Source organism: Physeter macrocephalus, unplaced genomic scaffold, assembly GCF_002837175.3.
Source record: "Physeter macrocephalus isolate SW-GA unplaced genomic scaffold, ASM283717v5 random_123, whole genome shotgun sequence".
NCBI classification, from domain to species: Eukaryota; Metazoa; Chordata; class Mammalia; order Artiodactyla; family Physeteridae; genus Physeter; species Physeter macrocephalus.
The window spans coordinates 1-19,069 of record NW_021145409.1 but is presented as its reverse complement, the minus strand read 5'-3'; the positions used below and the strand labels follow the sequence as shown (position 1 = coordinate 19,069).

Genomic DNA, 19,069 nt, shown 5'->3' with positions numbered 1-19,069 from the left:
CAGGAGCGGCTAAAATGTACTGAGTTCCTGCTATGGGCCCAACACCACGCTAGACATTTTTACAGATGTGGCTTTGTTTAATGAAAACAGCACCACAGTTTTGTGAAATAGGTTCTATTATCCCATTTTACAGCTAAGAAAACAGGCTCAGAGAAGCTCAGTGAATTGCTTAAGGTCACACAGCTTACTGTCTAGCAAAGGATGGGATTTGAACTCAAAACCCAGCCAAGTAGCCAGGGCTGGATGTGCTGGAGATGGAATGACACCAGGGAAACAGGCAGGAATGGTGGGCAGCAGGCCCCTCTCTGGAGACAGGAGCTGAGTTCTAGTCCTACCGTGGCCTCTCCTATTGGGAGACCGCGGGTGAAACTTGGTCCCTCTCCAAGCCTCAGCGTCCACGTATGGATGTGATGCCCCTTGGAGGTCTCTTCCAGGTGAATGTTGCAGAAATCAAGCTGGATGTGAAGAGCTCCCGGCCCTTCCTGCAGGACACTCCCTTACTTTCCCTGCCAGCTAGTGGCCAAAGGGCAGGGCCACCTATTAGGTAATGGTTAACTGGACCCGACACCCCATCTCTAATGAGCCACACCAGCTGGCCAAGACTCCGCAGGATGCAGTGCGTGAGGGTGCTTGGAGGGGTGCTGGGGGCCGCTGCCCTCTTGGGGCTGGGGGTCATCCTGGGCCACTTTGCCATCCCCAAGGGGACTGACCTGCCAGCCCCCAGTGCCTCAGCCTCCCAGGACCTGGACCTGGAGATCCTTGAGGCTGTCGTGGGACAGCTCGATGCCAACAGGATCCGGGAGAACCTTAGGTGAGAGGCCTGCCCGTGGTGTGCCCCTCCTGTTTGCCAGACGCCCCTCCCTGACCCTGGGCCCGCCCCTCTCTCTACCGACCCTGCAGAGAACTCTCCAGGGAGCCCCACCTGGCCACCAGCCCCCGGGATGAGGCTCTGGTGCAGCTGCTACTGCGGCGCTGGCAGGACCCGGAGTCGGGCCTGGACTCAGCTGGGACCTCTGAGTACGAGGTGCTGCTGTCCTTCCCCAGCCAGGAGCAGCCCAACCGTGTGGATGTTGGTGAGGTCCTGCTCTGGCCTGGGGGGGCCTGTGGGCCGGGGGAGCTGCCGGGCCCAGCCCGGACACTGCCCTCTCTCCACAGTGGGTCCTGCTGGGGACATCCTCTTCTCCTCCCAACGAAGTGAAGAGAACCTGACTGGGGAGCAGGGGGACCCCAATGTGGTGCCACCGTATGCTGCCTATGCTCCCCCCGGAACCCCCCAGGTGGGCCTGGGACACCCCCTCCCCACTGCCACGGCCCAGCTCCCGCTGGCTCCTGGCCCGGCTGCTCCCATCCTGAGCCAGGGGCAGTTGAAGAAAAGGGCCTCAACTGCGGCTCAGCCGCGCCCAGAATTTACTTTGCCTCCACACTCCACTACGACTCCTTTTGCACATCACTTAGTCATTCAACAAACACCAATGGGCCCTGCTCAAAGCCAGGCCTGGTACAGGGTACCTGGACACAGAGCAAACCAGGTGGGACTTTGTGTTGGGGAGCTTATAAGCTCTAGGCGCGGTTGGGGGACAGAATCGAAATCCTTCATCCTGCCACTCGTCCTTTCCCGTTCTTTCCTGGGCCTGGCTCTAAGGGTCACCTTCTCTGGGGAACAGGGCCTCCTCGTCTATGCCAACCGGGGCTCGGAAGAAGACTTCATGGAGCTATACCAACAGGGCATCAACCTCCAAGATAGCATCGTCCTGACCCGCTATGGGGGTGTAGGGCGCAGGGCTAAGGTAAGCAGCAGCCCCCAGTGCAAGGGGCTGAGTGGGGAGGGGGGCTGGCAGTGGACAGGAGGATGTGCGGGGAAGGGGATGGCGCAGGGCTGAGGGGTAGGCCAAGCCCTGGGCTCGGGGCAGGAGAGGGTGAAAGACTCCTTCCACCCACCAACGGCCTGCTTTGGCACTCTGCCCAGCCAGGCTATAGCCCACGGATTGGCCCAAAGAACACTTAGGTGCTGTGTGACCTTGGATATGTCCCCTAACCTCCCTGAGCCTTGGGAAATAAAGGAATTGGGCACATTTTTCAGCTTTGGTATTCTGGAAGTCTAAGTCCTCCTGTGAAGTAGCTCTTCTGAACATTGACTTAAATCCCTCCTCCTCCACAACTTGCTGTCCCCTCCTCCACAACTTGCTTCTTTTCAACACAAAATTTTAACTGAGGGTCACATGTCTGTGTTTTCTTAAATGTTTACTTACTTATTTATTTTAAATATGAAAAGGTATAGAGTGGGAGCAGGGACTAGGGAGTTAGTCTTTAGTGGGTCCAGAGTTTCAAATCTGCAAAATGAAGAGAGTTCTGGAGGTGAATGGAGGTGATGGTAGCACAGTAATAGGAATATACTTAATGCCACTGAACTGTATGCTTTACAATGGTTAAGATAGTAAATTTCATGTTATGTGTACTTTATCACAATTTAGAAAGAAGTAAAATAAATAAATAAAAGAAGTGCCCATGATAAGAGCTGGGGGTAAAAAAAATGGAAAGAAAAGAGAAGAAAACAAAGGGGAACAGGCGTGGTGGAATTATACAGATTATGAAACTTCCAGTTTAAAAAAAAAAGTATAGAGTGAAAAAGTTTTCTGATAATGCCATCCTCCAAAAAGGTAGCTTGTTTGTTTGTTTATGGGCTATGTATACAGAGTTTCTTTGGGAAGAAGAACATATGAAGACATATTCTTACTTCCTTCTCCTTTTATATAAAAGTAGCATACAATACTGTTCTGAGCTATGCTTTTTTCACCTTAATACATCCTGGAGATCATTCTCAGTTGGTACATAAACTCTGTCCTTGATCTTTTTTTTTTTAATGTACTGTTTTGTTTTTACTGTCCTAAAACGTATGTAACATATATTTTACCAGTTTACCAGGTTAACCATTTTTAAAATGCACAATGCAATGGCATTAAGGATATTCACAATATTGTGCAACCATCATCACTATCCATTTCCAGAATGCTTTCATGGTTCCAGATGAAACTCTGTCCCCATTAAACACTAACTCCCTCATTCTCCCTTTGCAGCCCCTGGTAACCTCTATTTGACTTTCTGTCTCTACGAATTTGCCTCCTCTAGGTACCTCACATAAGAGGAATCATGTGATATTTGTCCTTTTGTGTCTGGCTTATTTCACTTAGCATAATGTTTTCAAAGTTCATTGATGTATCAGAACTTCACTCCTTTTTAAGACTGAGTAATATTCCTTTGCACATTATATACTAGGTTTTCCTTATCCATTCATCAGTGATGGACAGTTGGGTTGTTTCCACATTTTGGCTATTATGAACAGTGCTTATATGAACTTGGGTTTAGGAGCACATCCTCCTTCTTTTATACAGCTGCGTAGTACTCCACCGTAGGGTACCTTGGTTTATTTAATGACCCCTTTGATGAGCCATTGCCTAGGCTCAACAGTCTTTTGCTGCCTCAAGCAGCACTATAACAAATGACTTGTGTAAGTATCATCTTGCCGGTGGGAAGACAGATATGTCCTGGTTTCCACAGTGAGGGAGGGAGGAAGAGGAACAAGATGTGCCCCCTTCTCGCCCCTCCCCTAAACACAGCCTCCTTTGCCTTCTGCAGGCTGTGAATGCTGCCAAGTATGGTGGTGGCTGGGGTGCTGGTGTACACGGACCCTGGAGATATCAACGACGGGAAAAGCTTGCCGAACGAGACCTTCCCACACTCCTGGGGCCTTCCTCCCTCGGGGGTGGAGCGAGGCTCCTACTATGAGTATTTTGGGGACCCACTGACTCCTTACCTTCCAGCCAACCCCTCCTCCTTCCGCCTGCACTCTGACAATACCTTCGGATTTCCCCCAATTCCCACTCAGCCCATTGGCTTCAAGGATGCAGAAGTCCTTCTCTGGTGAGATTTTGCCCTGGGGTCTCCTTCCCACTCTCCAGTGGCCCCCAAACTTCAACCCCCGCACCCATATTTGCTCTGATGGGCCTCCCCCTCCTCCCCAGCAACCTGCAGGGAACCTCAGCCCCGGCTGCCTGGCAGGGAGCCCTGGGCTGTGACTACAAGCTGGGGCCCGGCTTCCGTTCTGATGGTAACTTCCCAGCAGGCAGGTGAGATGGGGCCCCCTCCTCCCCCAACGCTCCCCTTCTCTTCCCTTGTTTTGCTTCCTGGACCCTGGTTTCCTCTCTGCTCACTTCAAGGCCTGGCCTTTCCCTTTCTCCTGTCTCCCAACCCCTCCCTGAGTCCAGAATATCTGTCTTGTCTTTGGGGAAGCCTGTGAAACAGCTGCGTGCCTCACAAGGCCCTGTGGGGTCCCCCCCAACATCATCTTGGACCTCCATTCTCCAGCCGCCCCCTCTCTTGAACACACGCAGCCCTTCCCACATCGGGGCCTCTGCACTTGCTGTTTCTGCTGATGGGAACACCCTCCCCCACGCTCTGTCATTCCTGGCCTGCACTAACCTCCCCACCTGCCACCAGGTACCTTGTTCAGTGGCCTCCCAAGCCCCTTCGCTGCCTGCAGTTGTTCACTCCCCTGGGGTCTGCCTCCCTCGAGAGGGAGGCCCAACGAGGGTGGGGTCCGTGTCTGTCTCAGTCATCGCCCAGAGCCTGGTACGCTGCTGGCATACACTAGGTATCCGATAAGTGAGTGAGTACAGAGGAGAATTGGAATCAGAAGAGCTGGGCTCTAGCCTCGCTGTCTCTCCCGGTATTTCCGGGCAAGTGACCTTGCCAGGTCCCTTTCCTGCTCTGGGCCTCAGTTTCTCCTACGTTAGCGGAGGGGAAGACTCCTAACACCCCTACGCTCCCCCAGCCAGGTGAACGTGAGTGTCCACAACCGCCTGGAGCTGCGGAACTCCTCCAACGTCCTGGGGATCATCCGCGGGGCCGTGGAGCCTGGTGAGCGCCTCCTCACTGCTCCCTGCGCCCCCGGGAGCCGGCCCTGCTCTGAGCGCCGCGACCACGCCCCCTCTGCCCAGCCTGGCTGCCCCGCCCACCCTCGCTCCTCCTCTTGGCTGTCTGACTCTGCTCCTCCCGCCAGACCGCTATGTGCTGTATGGAAACCACCGGGACAGCTGGGTTCACGGGGCCGTGGACCCCAGCAGTGGCACTGCTGTCCTCCTGGAGCCCTCCCGCGTCCTGGGGACTCTGCTGAAGAAGGGTGAGCGGATCCTGCTCCCCTGGTCTAGGGACTCTCTCCCCAGGAGGTCGCCTCCAGCCCAGCCCTTCCTGAGCTTTTGGGCGTCCTGTCCCCCCTCCTCTCTCTCATTCTCCAGTGCCCACTTGGGCGAAGCTGGAGGGCCCTGGGGGCATACATGCATGGACACAAGCCCTGGCCTCGTTCAAGTAGCCCAGTGTGGTACAGGGAACTTGTGCAATACCTTCTGAGGGTTTCCTGGGCCCCTCCAATGAAGCGAGGCCAGATGTGGCCTTGAGCGAGGCAGTGCCCAGGCTCTGCCCTCAGGGAGTCTCAGCTCATTTGAGGCAGGGGTGACGGACAATCGTCAACTCAACAAATATGTCCCCCATGGCTACTACGTGCCAGGCCAGTTCTAGGCACTGGACATCTCCCAGTGAACACCAGAGTTCATGCTGTAATGACAACTGTGAAACGTGCTATAAGGAAAATATCTACCAGGCTTTCCAGATGCAAGCCAGAGCTCAGGGAGGCGGCAGTTCTGGGAGCGGTAGGGGTGGAGATCCAGGTGCAGGCACAGCATGTGGGAAGGGGCAGCTGGACCAGGTGGCAGAGCTGTATATTTCCTAAAAATAAGGATATTTTCTTTCATAACCACAGTGCAATGCTCAGAATCAGGAAATTAACAATTTTGCCAATTGTTCTGAAAACTTTTGTTTTATTTGTTTTTAAATGGGCAAAGTACTCTATTTTATTTTACTTTTTTGGCTGCATTGGGTCTTCGTTGCTGCGCGCGGGCTTTCTCTAGTTGCGGCAAGTGGGGGCTACTCTTGTTGCGGTGCGCGGGCTTCTCATTGTGGTGGCTTCTCTTGTTGCGGAGCACGGGCTCTACGCGTGCGGGCTTCAGTAGTTGTGGTGCATGGGCTCAGTAGTTGTGGCTCGCGGGCTCTAGAGCACAGGCTCAGTAGTCGTGGTGCACGGGCTTAGTTGCTCCGCAGTATGTGGGATCCTCCCGGACCAGGGCTCCAACCCGTGTCCCCTGCATTGGCAGGCGGATTCTTTTTTTTTTTTTTTTTTAATAAATTTATTTTATTTCTTTTTGGCTGCTTTGCGTCTTCGTTCCTGCGCGCGGGCTTTGTCTAGTTGAGGCGAGCGGGGGCTACTCTTTGTTGCGGTGCGCGGGCTTCTCATTGAAGCGGCTTCTCTTGTTGCGGAGCAAGGGCTCTAGGTGCACGGGCTTCAGTAATTGTGGCACGTGGGCTCAGTAGTTGTGGCTCGCGGGCTCTAGAGCGCAGGCTCAGTAGTTGTGGCACACGGGCTTAGTTGCTCCTCGGCATGTGGGATCTTCCTGGACCAGGGCTCGAACCCATGTCCCCTGCATTGGCAGGCGGGTTCTTAAGCACTGCGCCACCAGGGAAACCCGGCAGGTGGATTCTTAACCACTGCACCACCAGGGAAGCCCCTGTTCCAATAACTTTTAGAGCAAAAGAAATTTCTGGTCCAAGAACCAATCCAGGGTCACACGTTGCACATGTAGCAGTTGCATGGGTCATTTGTAATAGTTTCTTAGCTGTTCTTTCTCTCATGATCCTGATATTTAATTTGTTGACTGTCCCTCAATTTGGGTTTGTCTGATTAGCTTCATCTTATGCATTTTTGGCAGAAAAAAATGAGAATTTTTCATTGCAAGCATGTAATCATTTTATACTTAAAAAGAATTTTTAGGGCTTCCCTGGTGGCACAGTGGTTAAGAGTCTGCCTGCCAATTCAGGGGACACAGGTTGGAGCCCTGGTCCGGGAAGATCCCACATGCCGCGGAGCAACTAAGCCCGTGCGCCACAACTACTGAGCCTGCGCTCTAGAGCCCGCGAGCCACAACTACTGAAGCCCACGCACCTAGAGCCCGTGCTCTGCAACAAGAGAAGTCACTGCAATGAGAAGCCTACACACTGCAACAGAGTAACCCCTGCTCACTGCAACTAGAGAAAGCCCACACGCAGCAATGAAGACCCCACACAGTCAAAAATAAATAATAAAATAAAATAAATTTTTTTAAATTTTATTTATTTGGCTGCACCGGCTCTTAGTTGTGGCACTCAGTATCTTTTAGTTGCGGCATGCGGGATCTAGTTCCCTGACCAGGTATCGAGCCCAGGCCCGCTGCATTGGTAGCGTGGAGTCTTAACCACTGGGCCACCAGGGAAGTTCCTATACTTAAAATCTTTTGGTTTAAAACAAAAAGATGAGGAATGATCAAAGGGGACTGAGTTGCATCCAGAGATGGGAGCACAGCCAGGAGCGCATAGTGCCGTGGAGGGGGAGGGGGAGTCTGAAGGCGGTGAGGGGGCGAGCAAGGAGCTCGGAGGCTTCCAGGAGGTGGCTGAGGCCTGTGGCAAGAGCAGCGAGGGCACAGCGACTGGAGGTGGAAGCCAGGCTGCGGGAGGCTCTGAGAAGCAATGTGGGGCATTGGTTAAGCCCCTGGACTCTGGAGCCAGGCCTTGGATTTAAACCCTGGCTCTGCTGCCTACCAGCTGTGTAATCCTGGCAAGTCATTAAACTTCTCTATGGCTCAGTTTCCTCAATGGAGACAGTCACAGTTTGTCCCTCACGACGTGTTGTAAGGATTGGCTCAATATGGATAACGCTCTAAGGAGAATGTGAATGTATCATCACCAAGTGAAGACGATTAGGGGAGAGTTTTGCATAGGATGCATGGAGGAGAGAGTTGGGGGACCTCTAATCAGCATAGCCAGAGAGAAGAGGGGCTTAGGGCATTCTGGCAGAAGGGACCACCTGACGGAGGGAGGTCGGTGTTGGCGACGATGTTGGGGGGTGTCACAGCAGAGGAGGGGCGCTGGTAAAAGGAGGATGGAGCCTCAGGGAAGGCTTGACCAGGGAGGTGCCAGGACCTACCTCCGGTCGCCTGTGCCCCGCCCGTTCCAGCCCTCCCTCCCCTCCACATCCCCAACCTTCCCCCTAAGCCACCCCAGGATCCGAGGGATCTTGCCCTCCAGCCCTTTATCCTCCTCCCCAGGCACCTGGCGTCCCCGAAGATCAATCGTGTTTGCGAGCTGGGGGGCAGAGGAGTTTGGGCTCATCGGCTCCACAGAGTTCACGGAGGTGAGCGAGCCCCGCAGCTCGCCGCTCGAGGGGATTTCCGGGGCAGGTCAGCGCGGGGCTGACGGGGTCCCATCCACCTGCAGGAGTTCTTCAGCAAGCTGCAGGAGCGCGCCGTAGCCTACATCAACGTGGACATCTCGGTGTTTGGTATGAGGGGCGGCTGGGCTTCCTCGGGGAGGAGGCAAACGAAAGGGCGGGGCCCGAATAGAGTCTTTCTCGGATCCCCTCACAGCTAATGCCACCCTGAGGGCGCAGGGGACGCCCCCGGTCCAAAGCGTCATCTTCTCTGCAACCAAACAGGTGGAAATGGGAGGGGCTGGGGGCGGGGCGGGGAGGAGGACGGGCGGGGCGGGGCGGGGCTACACGGGGTAGGCGGAGCTGGAGCTGGTACTTATTAGAAGAGCTGGGGGTGGGACTGAGACTGCGGGGTGGGCCTCGTAGGACCCGCAGGACTGTGCGTGGGCTGGAAACTCGGGTGGGAAGAGCGGAGGACCAGCCTGGTCGTTGGGCCTGGGGAGGGGCCAGCCCCGAGACTAGATCCCCCTCCGCTCAGATCTCCGCACCAGGTCCCAGCAGTCTCAGCATCTGTGACAACTGGATCCGATATTACAACCGTAGCAGCCCGGTGTACGGCCTGGTCCCCAGGTGAGCCCAGGGCCGGGATGGGGACTCCGGGCTGGTGAGCTGGCCCAGCGCCCTGCAGCCTGACCATCTTCCTTCCCGCAGCCCGGGCACTCTGGGTGCGGACAGCGACTACGCACCGTTCATTCACTTCCTGGGCATCTCCTCCATGGACATCGCATACACCTATGACCGGGTAAGCGGACACCCCTCCATCCCCCAGCCCGGTTCCTTGCTCCACCAGCCCCCTCCTCTCCTTCGGGCCGCTCCAGTGCAAACTGAATCCGGCTCCATCACTCAGTAGCTGTGCTACCTCAGCCAAGTTTCTTTACCTCTCTTGGGCATGTTCACCCTCATCTATGTTATTTTATAAAAGTTAAGATATAACTGAGTATAAGATGCACTGTTATGATACGCACTATTCAGGAGGGAAAAAAAGCACAGTCAATTAGTTGCAGGATGACACTGACTATAAGAAGCATCCTGATTCCAGAGATCTTAAAATGTTTATCTCAGAATACATTAAATAACAGTATAGACCAGGGGTGGTCTGAGGGTAAAATGAGATAAGGGATGCAGAGTGCCCAACCTGTCTCCCTGTTTGATGCTCTAAAAGGCCCTTTCTCCCCTCCATGGCTACACCACTCTTGAGTGGTGGAGTTGGCATTTGAATCCTCTTGTCTGACTGCAAACCCCAGGTTCTTCTCCTTCATGTGAAACGGGAAACTGGCAACTGACCCAGCTTTGCCACTTATTAGCTGTGTGATGTCACGAAGGTTACTTAACCTCTCTGAGCCTGCTTCCACCTCTGTAAAGTAGGAATCCTAGAACCTTCCTCACAGATGTGGTGACAACCGAATTGAAATAATGTCTCTACATTGTACACTTCCTTCCACTTCCCATCCCAAGCTTGTCACCTCTGGGTCTTGTTCCCCCAGAGCAAGACCTCAGCCCGGATCTACCCTACCTACCACACAGCCTTTGACACCTTTGATTACGTGGACAAGTTTGTGGACCCTGGTGAGGACGAGGGCAAGGGGCATCCTGAGGCTGGAGGAGGATGGGCTGAAGACTGAGCCCTGGCCTTGTCGTGCTTCCTGCAAGGTTTCAGCAGCCATCAGGCCGTGGCCCGGACCGTGGGTAGTGTGCTTCTCCGGCTCAGTGACAGCCTCTTCCTGCCTCTTAACGGCAGTGACTACAGCGAGATCCTCCGCAGCTTCCTGCAGGCTGCCCAGCAGGACCTTGGTGGCCTGCTGGAGCAGCACAGCATCAGCCTGGGTACGGAGCCCCCCCAGCATTGAGGCATGGGGAGCCAAGCACCCCCGGGGCTAAGATGCTGGCTGTTCCCCACAGGACCTCTGGTGACCGCAGTGGAGAAGTTTGAGGAGGCAGCCACGGTGTTGGGCCAACACATATCAGCACTGCACAAGGGCACCCCCGAGTGAGCAAGGGCTGCAAACAGGTGTCTGGGAGGGCGGCATCCAGGGCAGGACGCAGGCTGGCAGCTGGGCTGCTGGCTGTAGGGTGACCAGAGGGCCCTGTCACCTCCAGCCCCCTGCAGGTGCGGATGCTCAAGACCAGCTGATGCTCTTGGAACGGACTTTCCTGAATTCGCGAGCCTTCCCAGATGAACGCTACTACAGGTGAGCCTATCCTGAAGCTCTTGGGAGGTGCAGTGAGACGAGGCTGGGCAATGGGCAAACGCCAGAGGGACGAAAATGTCAGTTTTGCTGGCCTTTAGAGCACAACCCAGTCCCTTGAGACAGCTGGGGAGTCAGGCTCAAAGGATGGGAGGCAAATCGGTGAAGGTCACCCTGGGACTAGAACCTACATCTCTTCCCACCACCAGTGGAGAGGGGCTTTTGTGCCTAGCTGTGTACAGGAGCTGTTCCACGCTGAAGCTCCCCTCTCTCCCGGCCCCTGAATGGGCCTGATCCTCCCCCATTCCTCCTGTCAGCCGTGTGCTCTGGGCACCCCGCGCCGGCTCTGTAGCCACGTTCCCTGGCCTGTCCAATGCCTGCTCCAAGGCCATGAGCGCGGCCCCGGATCTGCAGCCTGGCCCGAGGTGCAGAGGCAGCCCAGCAGCCTGGTGGTGGCCCTGGAGGGCGCAGCAGCCACCCTGAGGCCTGTGGCCGACCTTTGACCTTGGCCCTCATTCTTCAGCTCCCATCCCCACCCTTTATCCTAACCCTCTCCCACTCCAGTTTTCTTTGAGTGTGTCCCCGTCTCTCCTGATGCTAGGAAAGGGTACGACCACAGGACCCCCTCAAACTTCTGAGGCAACAGCTCAGGGCCCCACCAGTGCGGACACTTGAAGGAAGTGACAAGCCCCAGATGAAACTTTCCCTCTTCCTGGCTCTTGGTGGGCAGAGGGTGAACAGGAGACAGGGAAGGTGGGGATGGCAAAACCACCAACTGCTCTTGGCGGTGGGTGGGTGAGGATGGGACGCATAATGCCAACCTTACGTGTCAACTCAGAGACCACCAGAGCCACTCCTCAGTGACCAGCGGGGAAACTGAGGCCCAGGGTGGCGAGGGCATGGCCCAAGTTGGGTTCCTCTCCCCCCACGCCCCTAGCATGTCTCAACTCCTCCCCGCCCTCCCCAAATAAATTAAGCCTAGCTGTTGTCGCTGCAAGACAAGTTCCTTTCATTTATTTATTTACTTTTAGACTTATTTTATTTATTTATTTTTGGCTGCGTCGCGTCTCTGTTGCTGTGCGCAGGCTTTCTCTAGCTGCGGCGAGCGGGGGCTACTCTTCGTTGCGGTGCGCGGCCTTCTCGTTGAGATGGCTTCTCTTGCTGCGGAGCGCGGGCTCTAGGCACACGGGCTTCAGTAGTTGTGGCTCGCGGGCTCTAGAGCACAGGCTCAGTAGTTGTGGCACACGGGCTTAGTTGCTCCGCGGCATGTGGGATCTTCCCTGACCAGGGCGCGAACCCGTGTCCCCTGCGTTGGCAGGTGGATTCTTAACCACTGCGCCACCAGGGATGCCCAACGAGTTCCTTTTACTGTGTGGGAATCATTAAAAAAAAAACCTGAGCGCTTCAGCCCCGGTCCTGGGGCCCTGGGAGACTGCACAGCCCTCCTCAGGCCGCAGACTTGGGTCTGTCCACAGCCTCATCTTCCTCCTCTGCCGTGACCACCTCTTCCAGGGTGCGCCCTCCAAGCTTGTTCCCCACCAGTACTTGGCAGGTCCCGGCAGGTGGCAGCCCCTCCTCAGTGTAGCGACCCCTCAGGAACACAACTCTCTCCTGTCCATCTAAGGGCAGTCCATGGGCCTGGCACAGGTCCCGTGCCTCCTTGAGCCCATCCAGGGCCAGCAGGTGGACCATGAAGCCCAGGGGCAAGGTCTGGCCTTTGGGGGTGCTCAGGGCACGAGCGAGGCGGGCCAGGGCTCCCCGGCGGGCACGGCCCACATGGCACTGCACGGCGCAGCTCTGCAGGTAGGGCAGGGTCCGGAGCAGGCGAAACAGGCGTGCAGTGTTGCCTTCGCGGAAGGCAGAGTCGACTGCCAGGGCAGTGCGCAGGGCTGGGCAGGAACGCAGGGCAGTGGGCAGCTGCAGAATCTCGTGAAGGGCCTCCACCGAGCCTGTGAGGGCGGGAAGCCCGAAGGAGGACGCTGATTCCTTCTGGAGCAGGCCCACCTTCCGTGCCATCCCCTTAGGTCTCTCCCTATCTCCCCTCCCATCTGCTCAGGTCTTCAGCCACGCCACCTCCTCCAGGCCCTCCACAGAGCTCATCACCCTACCTCACTCCCCACCCCACCCCCACCTCCCAGTCTGGCCACGCCCCTCCCCCAGGCCAAGCCCACCCTCCCTCCCCCTTTCCCCCTTGGCCCCTTCCTAAGCCATATCAGAATTTGTTGCCAGAGGTTCCAGAACCCCTTCAAATAGTCTGGCTCCTCATAATAAAGTGAGGCAGTGTCTACAGAGGAAGGAAACAGGCCCAGATAATTTAATGACTTGCCTCAGACTGCCTTAGAGTTTGTACGTAGTAGAACTTGACCCAACCAAATCTGAGTTTTCTGACTTCCAACCCAGTCCTTTCTTCACTGCCCTAGCTGCCCCAAGATTTGGGAGTTGCTTCTGCCACATCTTCCTCTGTCCGCCTGGTGAGGCAATTATTTTTTCAAATTCTGCCTCTGCTCCCCTTCCAAGGAGAATCACGACACTGGAAACTTGGGTCACTTTTTGTAAACCGAGGCTTCTGACCCATTAGTGGGTTGTGAAGTCAACAGCATTTTATTACAACTAAATAGAATTTATTAAAATGCACCATCCATCCATAGAAAAGATCTAGTCTTGAACCTTCTGTTTCAGATACATTTGTTGGCATATGTGTTCTTGGCTGCTTTGTAACGCTGACTGAAATGGAGGTTTAAAAAAAAAGCTTGAAAACCACTATCTAGGTCAACTGTCCCATTCTAACCCCATCCCCTCCACTTCTGTAACGAGAAAACAGACCCAAAGATGGGAAGAGACAGGCCAGAAGGTCCAAGCGCTCGGTGCATCTTGTGCATTGGCTGAGACACACATTTAGGAGGCAGGGATGGAGAGGGAGCTACTGGTGAGGTTTTAAAGCTTCTCCTTCCTTTCCCGGCCTCCACTGTCCTCACGGAGGGCCGCCTGCCCCTTGTTCTATCGCGGGGACCCCGACTCACCCAGGTTATAGAGCAGAAAGAGGCCCTGGAAGGTGGCCTGGCGGGGGTGGGGCCCGGCGCCCAGCGCATAGCAGCGCCGCAGAGAACCAAAGCCCTCCTGCACCTGGGCCTGCAGCAACATCGGGTCCGCTGGCCCGTGCGCTGTGCTGGGTCCGAGCCGCGCCACCACTGCCAGCAGCACTGCCAGCGCCGCTTCCAGCACCAACGCCGCCTCGACGTCGCCCGCGCCCTGCAGGGCCAGGTCCAGCCGCACGGCGCGCAACCGGTCCGCCACGAAGCTGGCTATCTCTGCGCGGGACGCGTCGGTGCGCTCCACCACCTCGCTGGCTAGGTAGCGCACGGTGGCCAGCAGCACGGACGGCGGACGCAGCTGACTCGGTGGGGGCCGGATCTTCCCGGCGGCCGGCCGGCTGTACTCCTTCACTGCGCGCTGCGGGTCGGCTCGGGGCCTGTGCCCGCGACACCCCGGCGCCACCTCGAAGCGGTGCAGGCGGCGCTCCTTTTCGCGCTGGGCGCGCTCAGCGGCCGGACACATGTCCACGCACGTGCCCACGGGCAGCTCGTAGCCGGGCATGGGTGGGCTGGGGGGAAAGGATGGGCGCTCACCATCCCGTGGATAGGTGCGGCCACTCGCCCCATCCTGCGGGAGAGCACGCCAAGGCCGGCGGAGGCTCAGGGGAGGCGGGGCGGGGCCGACCCCGACGGGCCCGCCTCCCCGCCCTGGTCTAAGCATCCCCGCCGTCCGTTTGGCACCGCCGTTCTCTCACCGAGTTCCTGTCGCTTCCCACAGACCTTCGAGCAGGCCTCCCGAGATGCTCTGTGTTGTAGCTCAGGGTCAACACTGTTCCTCACGCTCAGGACCCGCGAAAGCCCGCCCATCATGCACCTCTGCGGTCTGGGCCACTCCCATGATGCACCGGTTTGTAGTCCCTTCCGCAACCAATCGCTTTGTAGGAGAGGCGGGGCAGGGGTGGGGACACGCCTTCCCAGGCTCCAGCCCTCTGAATCATCACGGTTTGGCTTTGAACCACGGGCAGAAAGTGCGTGCACCCGCTTTGGTTCTTCACCTAATGACCCGGCTCCAGGGGCCTTGCTGTCATTCTCTTCTGTTTCCCTGGAGACTCTTCTCCCTATTTTCTAGATCAGGGGTCAGCAAACTTTTTCTGCAAAGGGCCAGAACAGTAAATGTTCTGGGATTTACAGGTCGTAACCAGTCAACTCTGCGACTATTCAACTCCGCTGGTGTAGTGAAAAAGCAACCATAGACAACACGTAAACAAACGAGCCTGGTTGTGTTCCAATAAACTTTTATTTTTTAGATACTTACATTTCATGTAATTTTCACCTGCCACAGAATATTATTCTTTTGAATTTTTTCAACTATTAAACAAAAGTAAAAACTCTTCTGGCTTGTGGGCCTTACAAAAAAAGGCAGTGGGCCATATTTGGCTGCGGGACGTAGTCTGCAGACCCCGGTTCTAGATGGATAAACAAAGAGCCTAGGGACCAGAGCTGCTGCTCACATATCAAGATAGAGACAGGCAGGATCAGACGTGTGAGTCCCTGATTCCAAGGTGGCAGGTGTGGTCAGGGAGCTGAGAATTCATTATTTGTCTCATTCTTGGTCCAGTTACACACAGAAATGGCCTCTGGAGTTACAAGACCAGGAGATCAGGCCAGGCACCAGGGAGAGGAGAACAGGGTGGCTGGCAGTGCTGGAGCTAGAGTCCTGGGAAAGGGTCCTCTCCCGTCTCAGGGTGGGAGCTGGGATAGATGCAGGTGCAGGATTTCCTCTGCCCGCTTCAGGTACTCAGCCGCCTTCTTCTTCACACCCTCCCGGCGGGCAGGTGATGGGTCACCTGTGAAGACAGAATGGCTCAGCAGAGGCACCTGGGTTCAGAACCCCTGGTCTAGCCCCTTACGGTTCAGAGCATCACCATGTGTCTTTCCCTGCTCCCTGGGAGGCAGATATATTCTCCCCATTTTACAAATAAAACTGAGGCCACAAGAGGTAAAGAAACAGCCCAAGGTTATACAATTGGTCAGTGAGGAGCAATTCCGATCCTTGACTTGCTTGTTTTTTACTTTCCTCTCCCTTCACTGCACCATCCAGTACCCCAGGCCTGACCCTCCACCCTCCAGTCCCGCTCACCAGAAACTCCCTGAAGCAGGATGTGCACACCATCCCGGTAGCCCTGCAAAGCTGCAGGGTAGGCGCCTGCCTTCTCATCCCGTAGGGCCTGGGTGATGAGCTCTGTGGCTTCACTCAGATAGGCAGGGGCGGGCCCTCCTTCCTCGTCCTCTTCCTCCGCCTGCCCTCCTGGCTCCCAAGGTTCCTGGTCCAGTCTTTCAGATTCTGCCTCCAATGCTGCCAGCTCACCCATGTGGGTAGGACTGGGGCCTACACCTTCTGCAATCAGATATGGAGGACTCAAGCCAGACTGGACCTCCTATTCCCAGGGCCTGCTGCCCATCCCCAGACCTCTCTTGCCCACCAACCTGTCCTGGGTTCTTCAGTGCCTGGGCAATCCGAAAGCCACTTGTACATGGCACACTAGCCATGATCTATTTGACTGGTGGAGTTCGTGTACTTTGGTAAAAACAGCCTTACCTCCCTAATTCATTGTTTCCCTTTCCTTCTTCCCTTTTCTTTCTTTCTTTCCTCCTTTCTTTCTCTCCTCCTTTCTTTCTTTCTTTCGAGGTATAATTGATTTACAATATTATATAAGTTTCAGATGTACAATGTAGCCTAATTCTTTCTTTAGGTACACATTAACATTAGTTTGCAAGCTCTGGGTCACTGGTTCTACTTCCGTCCTGACTACGCTTGACCTATAAATCCAAGAATTTCCTCCATGAAGTTTAACTGGAGGATGCTAGACCAACTATGCCAGGTCAAGGGTAGAAATGCTCCAAGCCTTGTAATCTTAGGATAATGGATCCAGAAAATCTCAAGGCTTTTTTAAGGTCTTACAATTTCAGTTGAGGCCCCCGAATGTAAAGACAGTGGGTGGTAGGTATTCACACATTCCAGAGAGAAGGGCTCTTATATCCTCTAGGACCGGCAAAGAGATGGTTAAAGATGCCCTCCATAGCTTACACAAAAGAAGGCTAGAGATTTGCTGAATCTTTGATGAAAGGGCCTTTGAAGGGAAGGGGCAGGACTAGGAACCACCACTGCACACCACCGGCCTGGAGAGGGAAGGGTGGGCCTCTCTCCAACCCTATCCAAGGGACCCCATGTGGAGACCAGGGGCCTCTTACAGGAAGGGGAGGTGACAGCTCACTTCCCAGCTGGACTACAGCCCTCCCTGTTTTGCTAATGGAGCAGAAGAGGAAGAGTTCTTGGGATGCCCTAGTACTTGGGTTCAAGAGCCTGGTGTATGTGCTGAAGAGAGAGAGACGAGCGCTGGCTCCTCGCCTGGAGAATTCCGATGGTGAAAGGCTGGCTGGAGGTGCCCACAAAATGGGGCAAGGGTAGAAGGCAGCATCTGAGTGAAGTGCGCTTCCAGGCCTGGTGTGGGCAAGGGTTTAGGACTTTGTCGGTGGGCCAAGGGAATGTCTTATGGGAGCTGCCTTTGAGGAGTCTTGACAGGCTCCTGCCCAAGCATCTGGGCACAGGGTACCCCAGGGGGCTTGGCTGGGGCAGGGCAGAGTATCTGGATGCCCGCCTACCTGTGGCCGGTTCATCAGCCATGGTGACACCACTCTTGCCTTTCCCCTCCAGTCCCTTCTTTCCCTTCCCCAGCCCTGGGAGCGGGGCAGGGGGGGAAGAAGAACAAGAAGAGTAAAAGGACAGTCCTCACACCCTTGTCACCATGGCCAAGGGCAGTCAGGCCTGAGCTGGTGGGGACGTGGATGGGAGAAAAGTGGATGGGAGACTGAGGTCCTGATTTGGATTGGACCCCAGAAAGCTAAGGGCCTGCCCAAGAGGTCACCAAGGGAAGCCAACAAAATGGGCTTCAAAAGACTGCTGCAGAATCCAAAATGAAACTGCTGCATGATGATCCGGAAGTGCAATCAGCCACTTCAATACCCCAGTTGCAGTAACAGCATAAACTTGGAGAATTTTAAAACGGAAAGACCCTGTGTCTCAGAGCCTGGGATGGTCAAGTCCCTGATCTGACAAGGAGCTCAGGACCAGGGCCTCCATGGGGGGGGCCTTCCATCTCTGGTGCCCTCATATGTCAGTGGCTGCTCCAGGGGACTCCTCTGCTGTCCTCTGAACCCAGACCTCCCCTCCCTTGACCAACAGGGCCTCTTGGCAGAAGATCTACAGCCAGACCCCAAGCTAGCCAGGAAGCCCCACCTCGGGCTTCCAGCAAAGGAACTGAAACCCTCCCGGGGCACGGTGACACCCTGCTGGTTCCACAGCTTTCTCGGGGAGGAGATGCCATGGTGGGAAGTGGCTCACTTCCTCCGTGGTTGCTCACTGTACAGGACCATCCAGCTCGCCAGCACGGGGGAAGGGGCACTGCTTCTAATTCTCACCAAGGCTGCCTTTCGCCCACAGGGGCCGCCTTTCTCAGATTTACACGGGCAAGGCGCAGGCCAGCCAGTGGCTGTGCCCGCCTCTGCCTCCCTGCCCCTAAGGACCTCCTGCCCAGCTCCCGCCTTCGCCCCACCCCTCACTTGTCCCAACTTGTTACCTTCCTTGGAGAAGGGGTCAAAGAGGGCAAGCTCAGCCTCGGTGAGGGGGCCTTGGCCGGGGGAACTGGACGCCTCCTCGGTGCTCCCACAGTCAAAGAGGAGATCCAGGGCCTCCTGGGCAGGGCTGGATGGCAGGGGGTCCACTGAGGAATAGATCATTGGGGACATTCATGGCTGCTTTTATTATTTCCCAGCTTTCAAAATGTAATTACCCTCTCACTGTATCCTTTCAGCCACCACAGGCATGGATAAGCCCATTCTTAGGGTTTGTGCCCATTTTACAGATTAAGAAGCTCAAACCCAGAGAAGGAAAATGACCTGTGCAGAGTTCCTCAGCAGGATCGTGGTAGAGGAGCTGGGAAACACCCCAGGCTCTTCACTGAGGAGGGAGTGGTCCCCACCCCCCCCAGATACACATGCTCTGGGCCCTCCAGCCCTGGCTCCTTCTCCCACCCCATGTACCTGGCACCTCCAACTCCTCGAGGCCCCTCCTCTCTGCAGGGAGCGGCTGGGGCAACCAGGGCTCATGAGGCTGCACGCGGGGTTCACCAGGGGGCGGTGTGGGGATCAGAGGGGGTGGCAGGATATGCACGTCTCTGGACATCTCGGAGGGCCGTGTCACCTCCCCACCCTTCAGGAGAGAAAGACCAGCCAGGGGGAGTCACAGGGTGCAGCCTGGTGGGGAGGTAAGCTTCCCAGGTGCGGGGGATGGTGGAAGAGCAGGTACACATACCCGGAAGAACTCCTTGAGCTGCGGGCTGTTGTTGAGTGCGGGGATGTGCACAGTAAAGCGAAGCAAGTCCTCGGCCCCCTTTCGCCGCTCCTCGATCACCGAGCCTTCAAACCGGCCTGCACCCGCCAGGACA

General features: G+C 55.8%; 3 protein-coding genes across 4 annotated transcripts; 1 reads left to right on the top strand and 2 right to left on the bottom strand.

Moving 5' to 3' along the window:
* The first annotated feature begins 611 nt into the window (after window positions 1–611).
* NAALADL1 (N-acetylated alpha-linked acidic dipeptidase like 1) lies at window positions 612–11,102 on the top strand. Its single transcript, XM_007119249.3, is given in 21 exon segments — window positions 612–811; window positions 901–1,073; window positions 1,156–1,277; window positions 1,665–1,787; window positions 3,634–3,657; window positions 3,659–3,918; window positions 4,020–4,124; window positions 4,829–4,914; window positions 5,057–5,176; window positions 8,187–8,272; window positions 8,356–8,419; window positions 8,505–8,572; window positions 8,826–8,917; window positions 8,999–9,089; window positions 9,832–9,913; window positions 9,998–10,171; window positions 10,247–10,334; window positions 10,445–10,464; window positions 10,467–10,536; window positions 10,851–10,933; window positions 10,936–11,102. Coding segments are annotated over 21 exon segments (2,232 nt in total). The 3' UTR covers window positions 11,037–11,102.
* Window positions 11,103–11,529: 427 nt separating this feature from the next.
* Window positions 11,530–14,449, bottom strand: SAC3D1 (SAC3 domain containing 1). 2 transcript variants are annotated; one of them, XM_024133302.3, is made up of 3 exons: window positions 14,321–14,449; window positions 13,554–14,134; window positions 11,530–12,482 (listed from the first exon to the last, which is right to left on the bottom strand). In XM_024133302.3, exons 2-3 carry the CDS (start codon window positions 14,125–14,127, stop codon window positions 11,980–11,982), a joined length of 1,077 nt encoding a protein of 358 aa, XP_023989070.1. In that variant the 5' UTR covers window positions 14,128–14,134; window positions 14,321–14,449; the 3' UTR covers window positions 11,530–11,979. The 2 variants fall into 2 exon arrangements, with proteins under 2 accessions (XP_023989070.1, XP_028339900.1); XM_028484099.2 differs by having other exon boundaries at window positions 13,554–14,440.
* A 398-nt stretch (window positions 14,450–14,847) lies between these two features.
* Window positions 14,848–19,065, bottom strand: SNX15 (sorting nexin 15; the record flags this gene model as incomplete). The annotated part of the gene is made up of 6 exons (XM_028484093.2): window positions 14,848–15,412; window positions 15,706–15,963; window positions 17,229–17,303; window positions 18,203–18,346; window positions 18,666–18,834; window positions 18,937–19,065. Coding segments are annotated over 6 exons (882 nt in total), but the record flags the coding sequence as incomplete, so codon positions are not given.
* Between the last annotated feature and the right edge of the window lie 4 nt (window positions 19,066–19,069).

Coding starts and splice junctions, on each gene's coding strand:
- SAC3D1 (XM_028484099.2), bottom strand. CDS start 14,286: ATGCTTAGACCAGGGCGGGGAGGCGGGCCCGTCGGGGTCGGCCCCGCC. Junction 12,483..13,553: donor CTTTCTGCTCTATAACCTGG/GTGAGTCGGGGT, acceptor CCGCCCTCACAG/GCTCGGTGGAGGCCCTTCAC.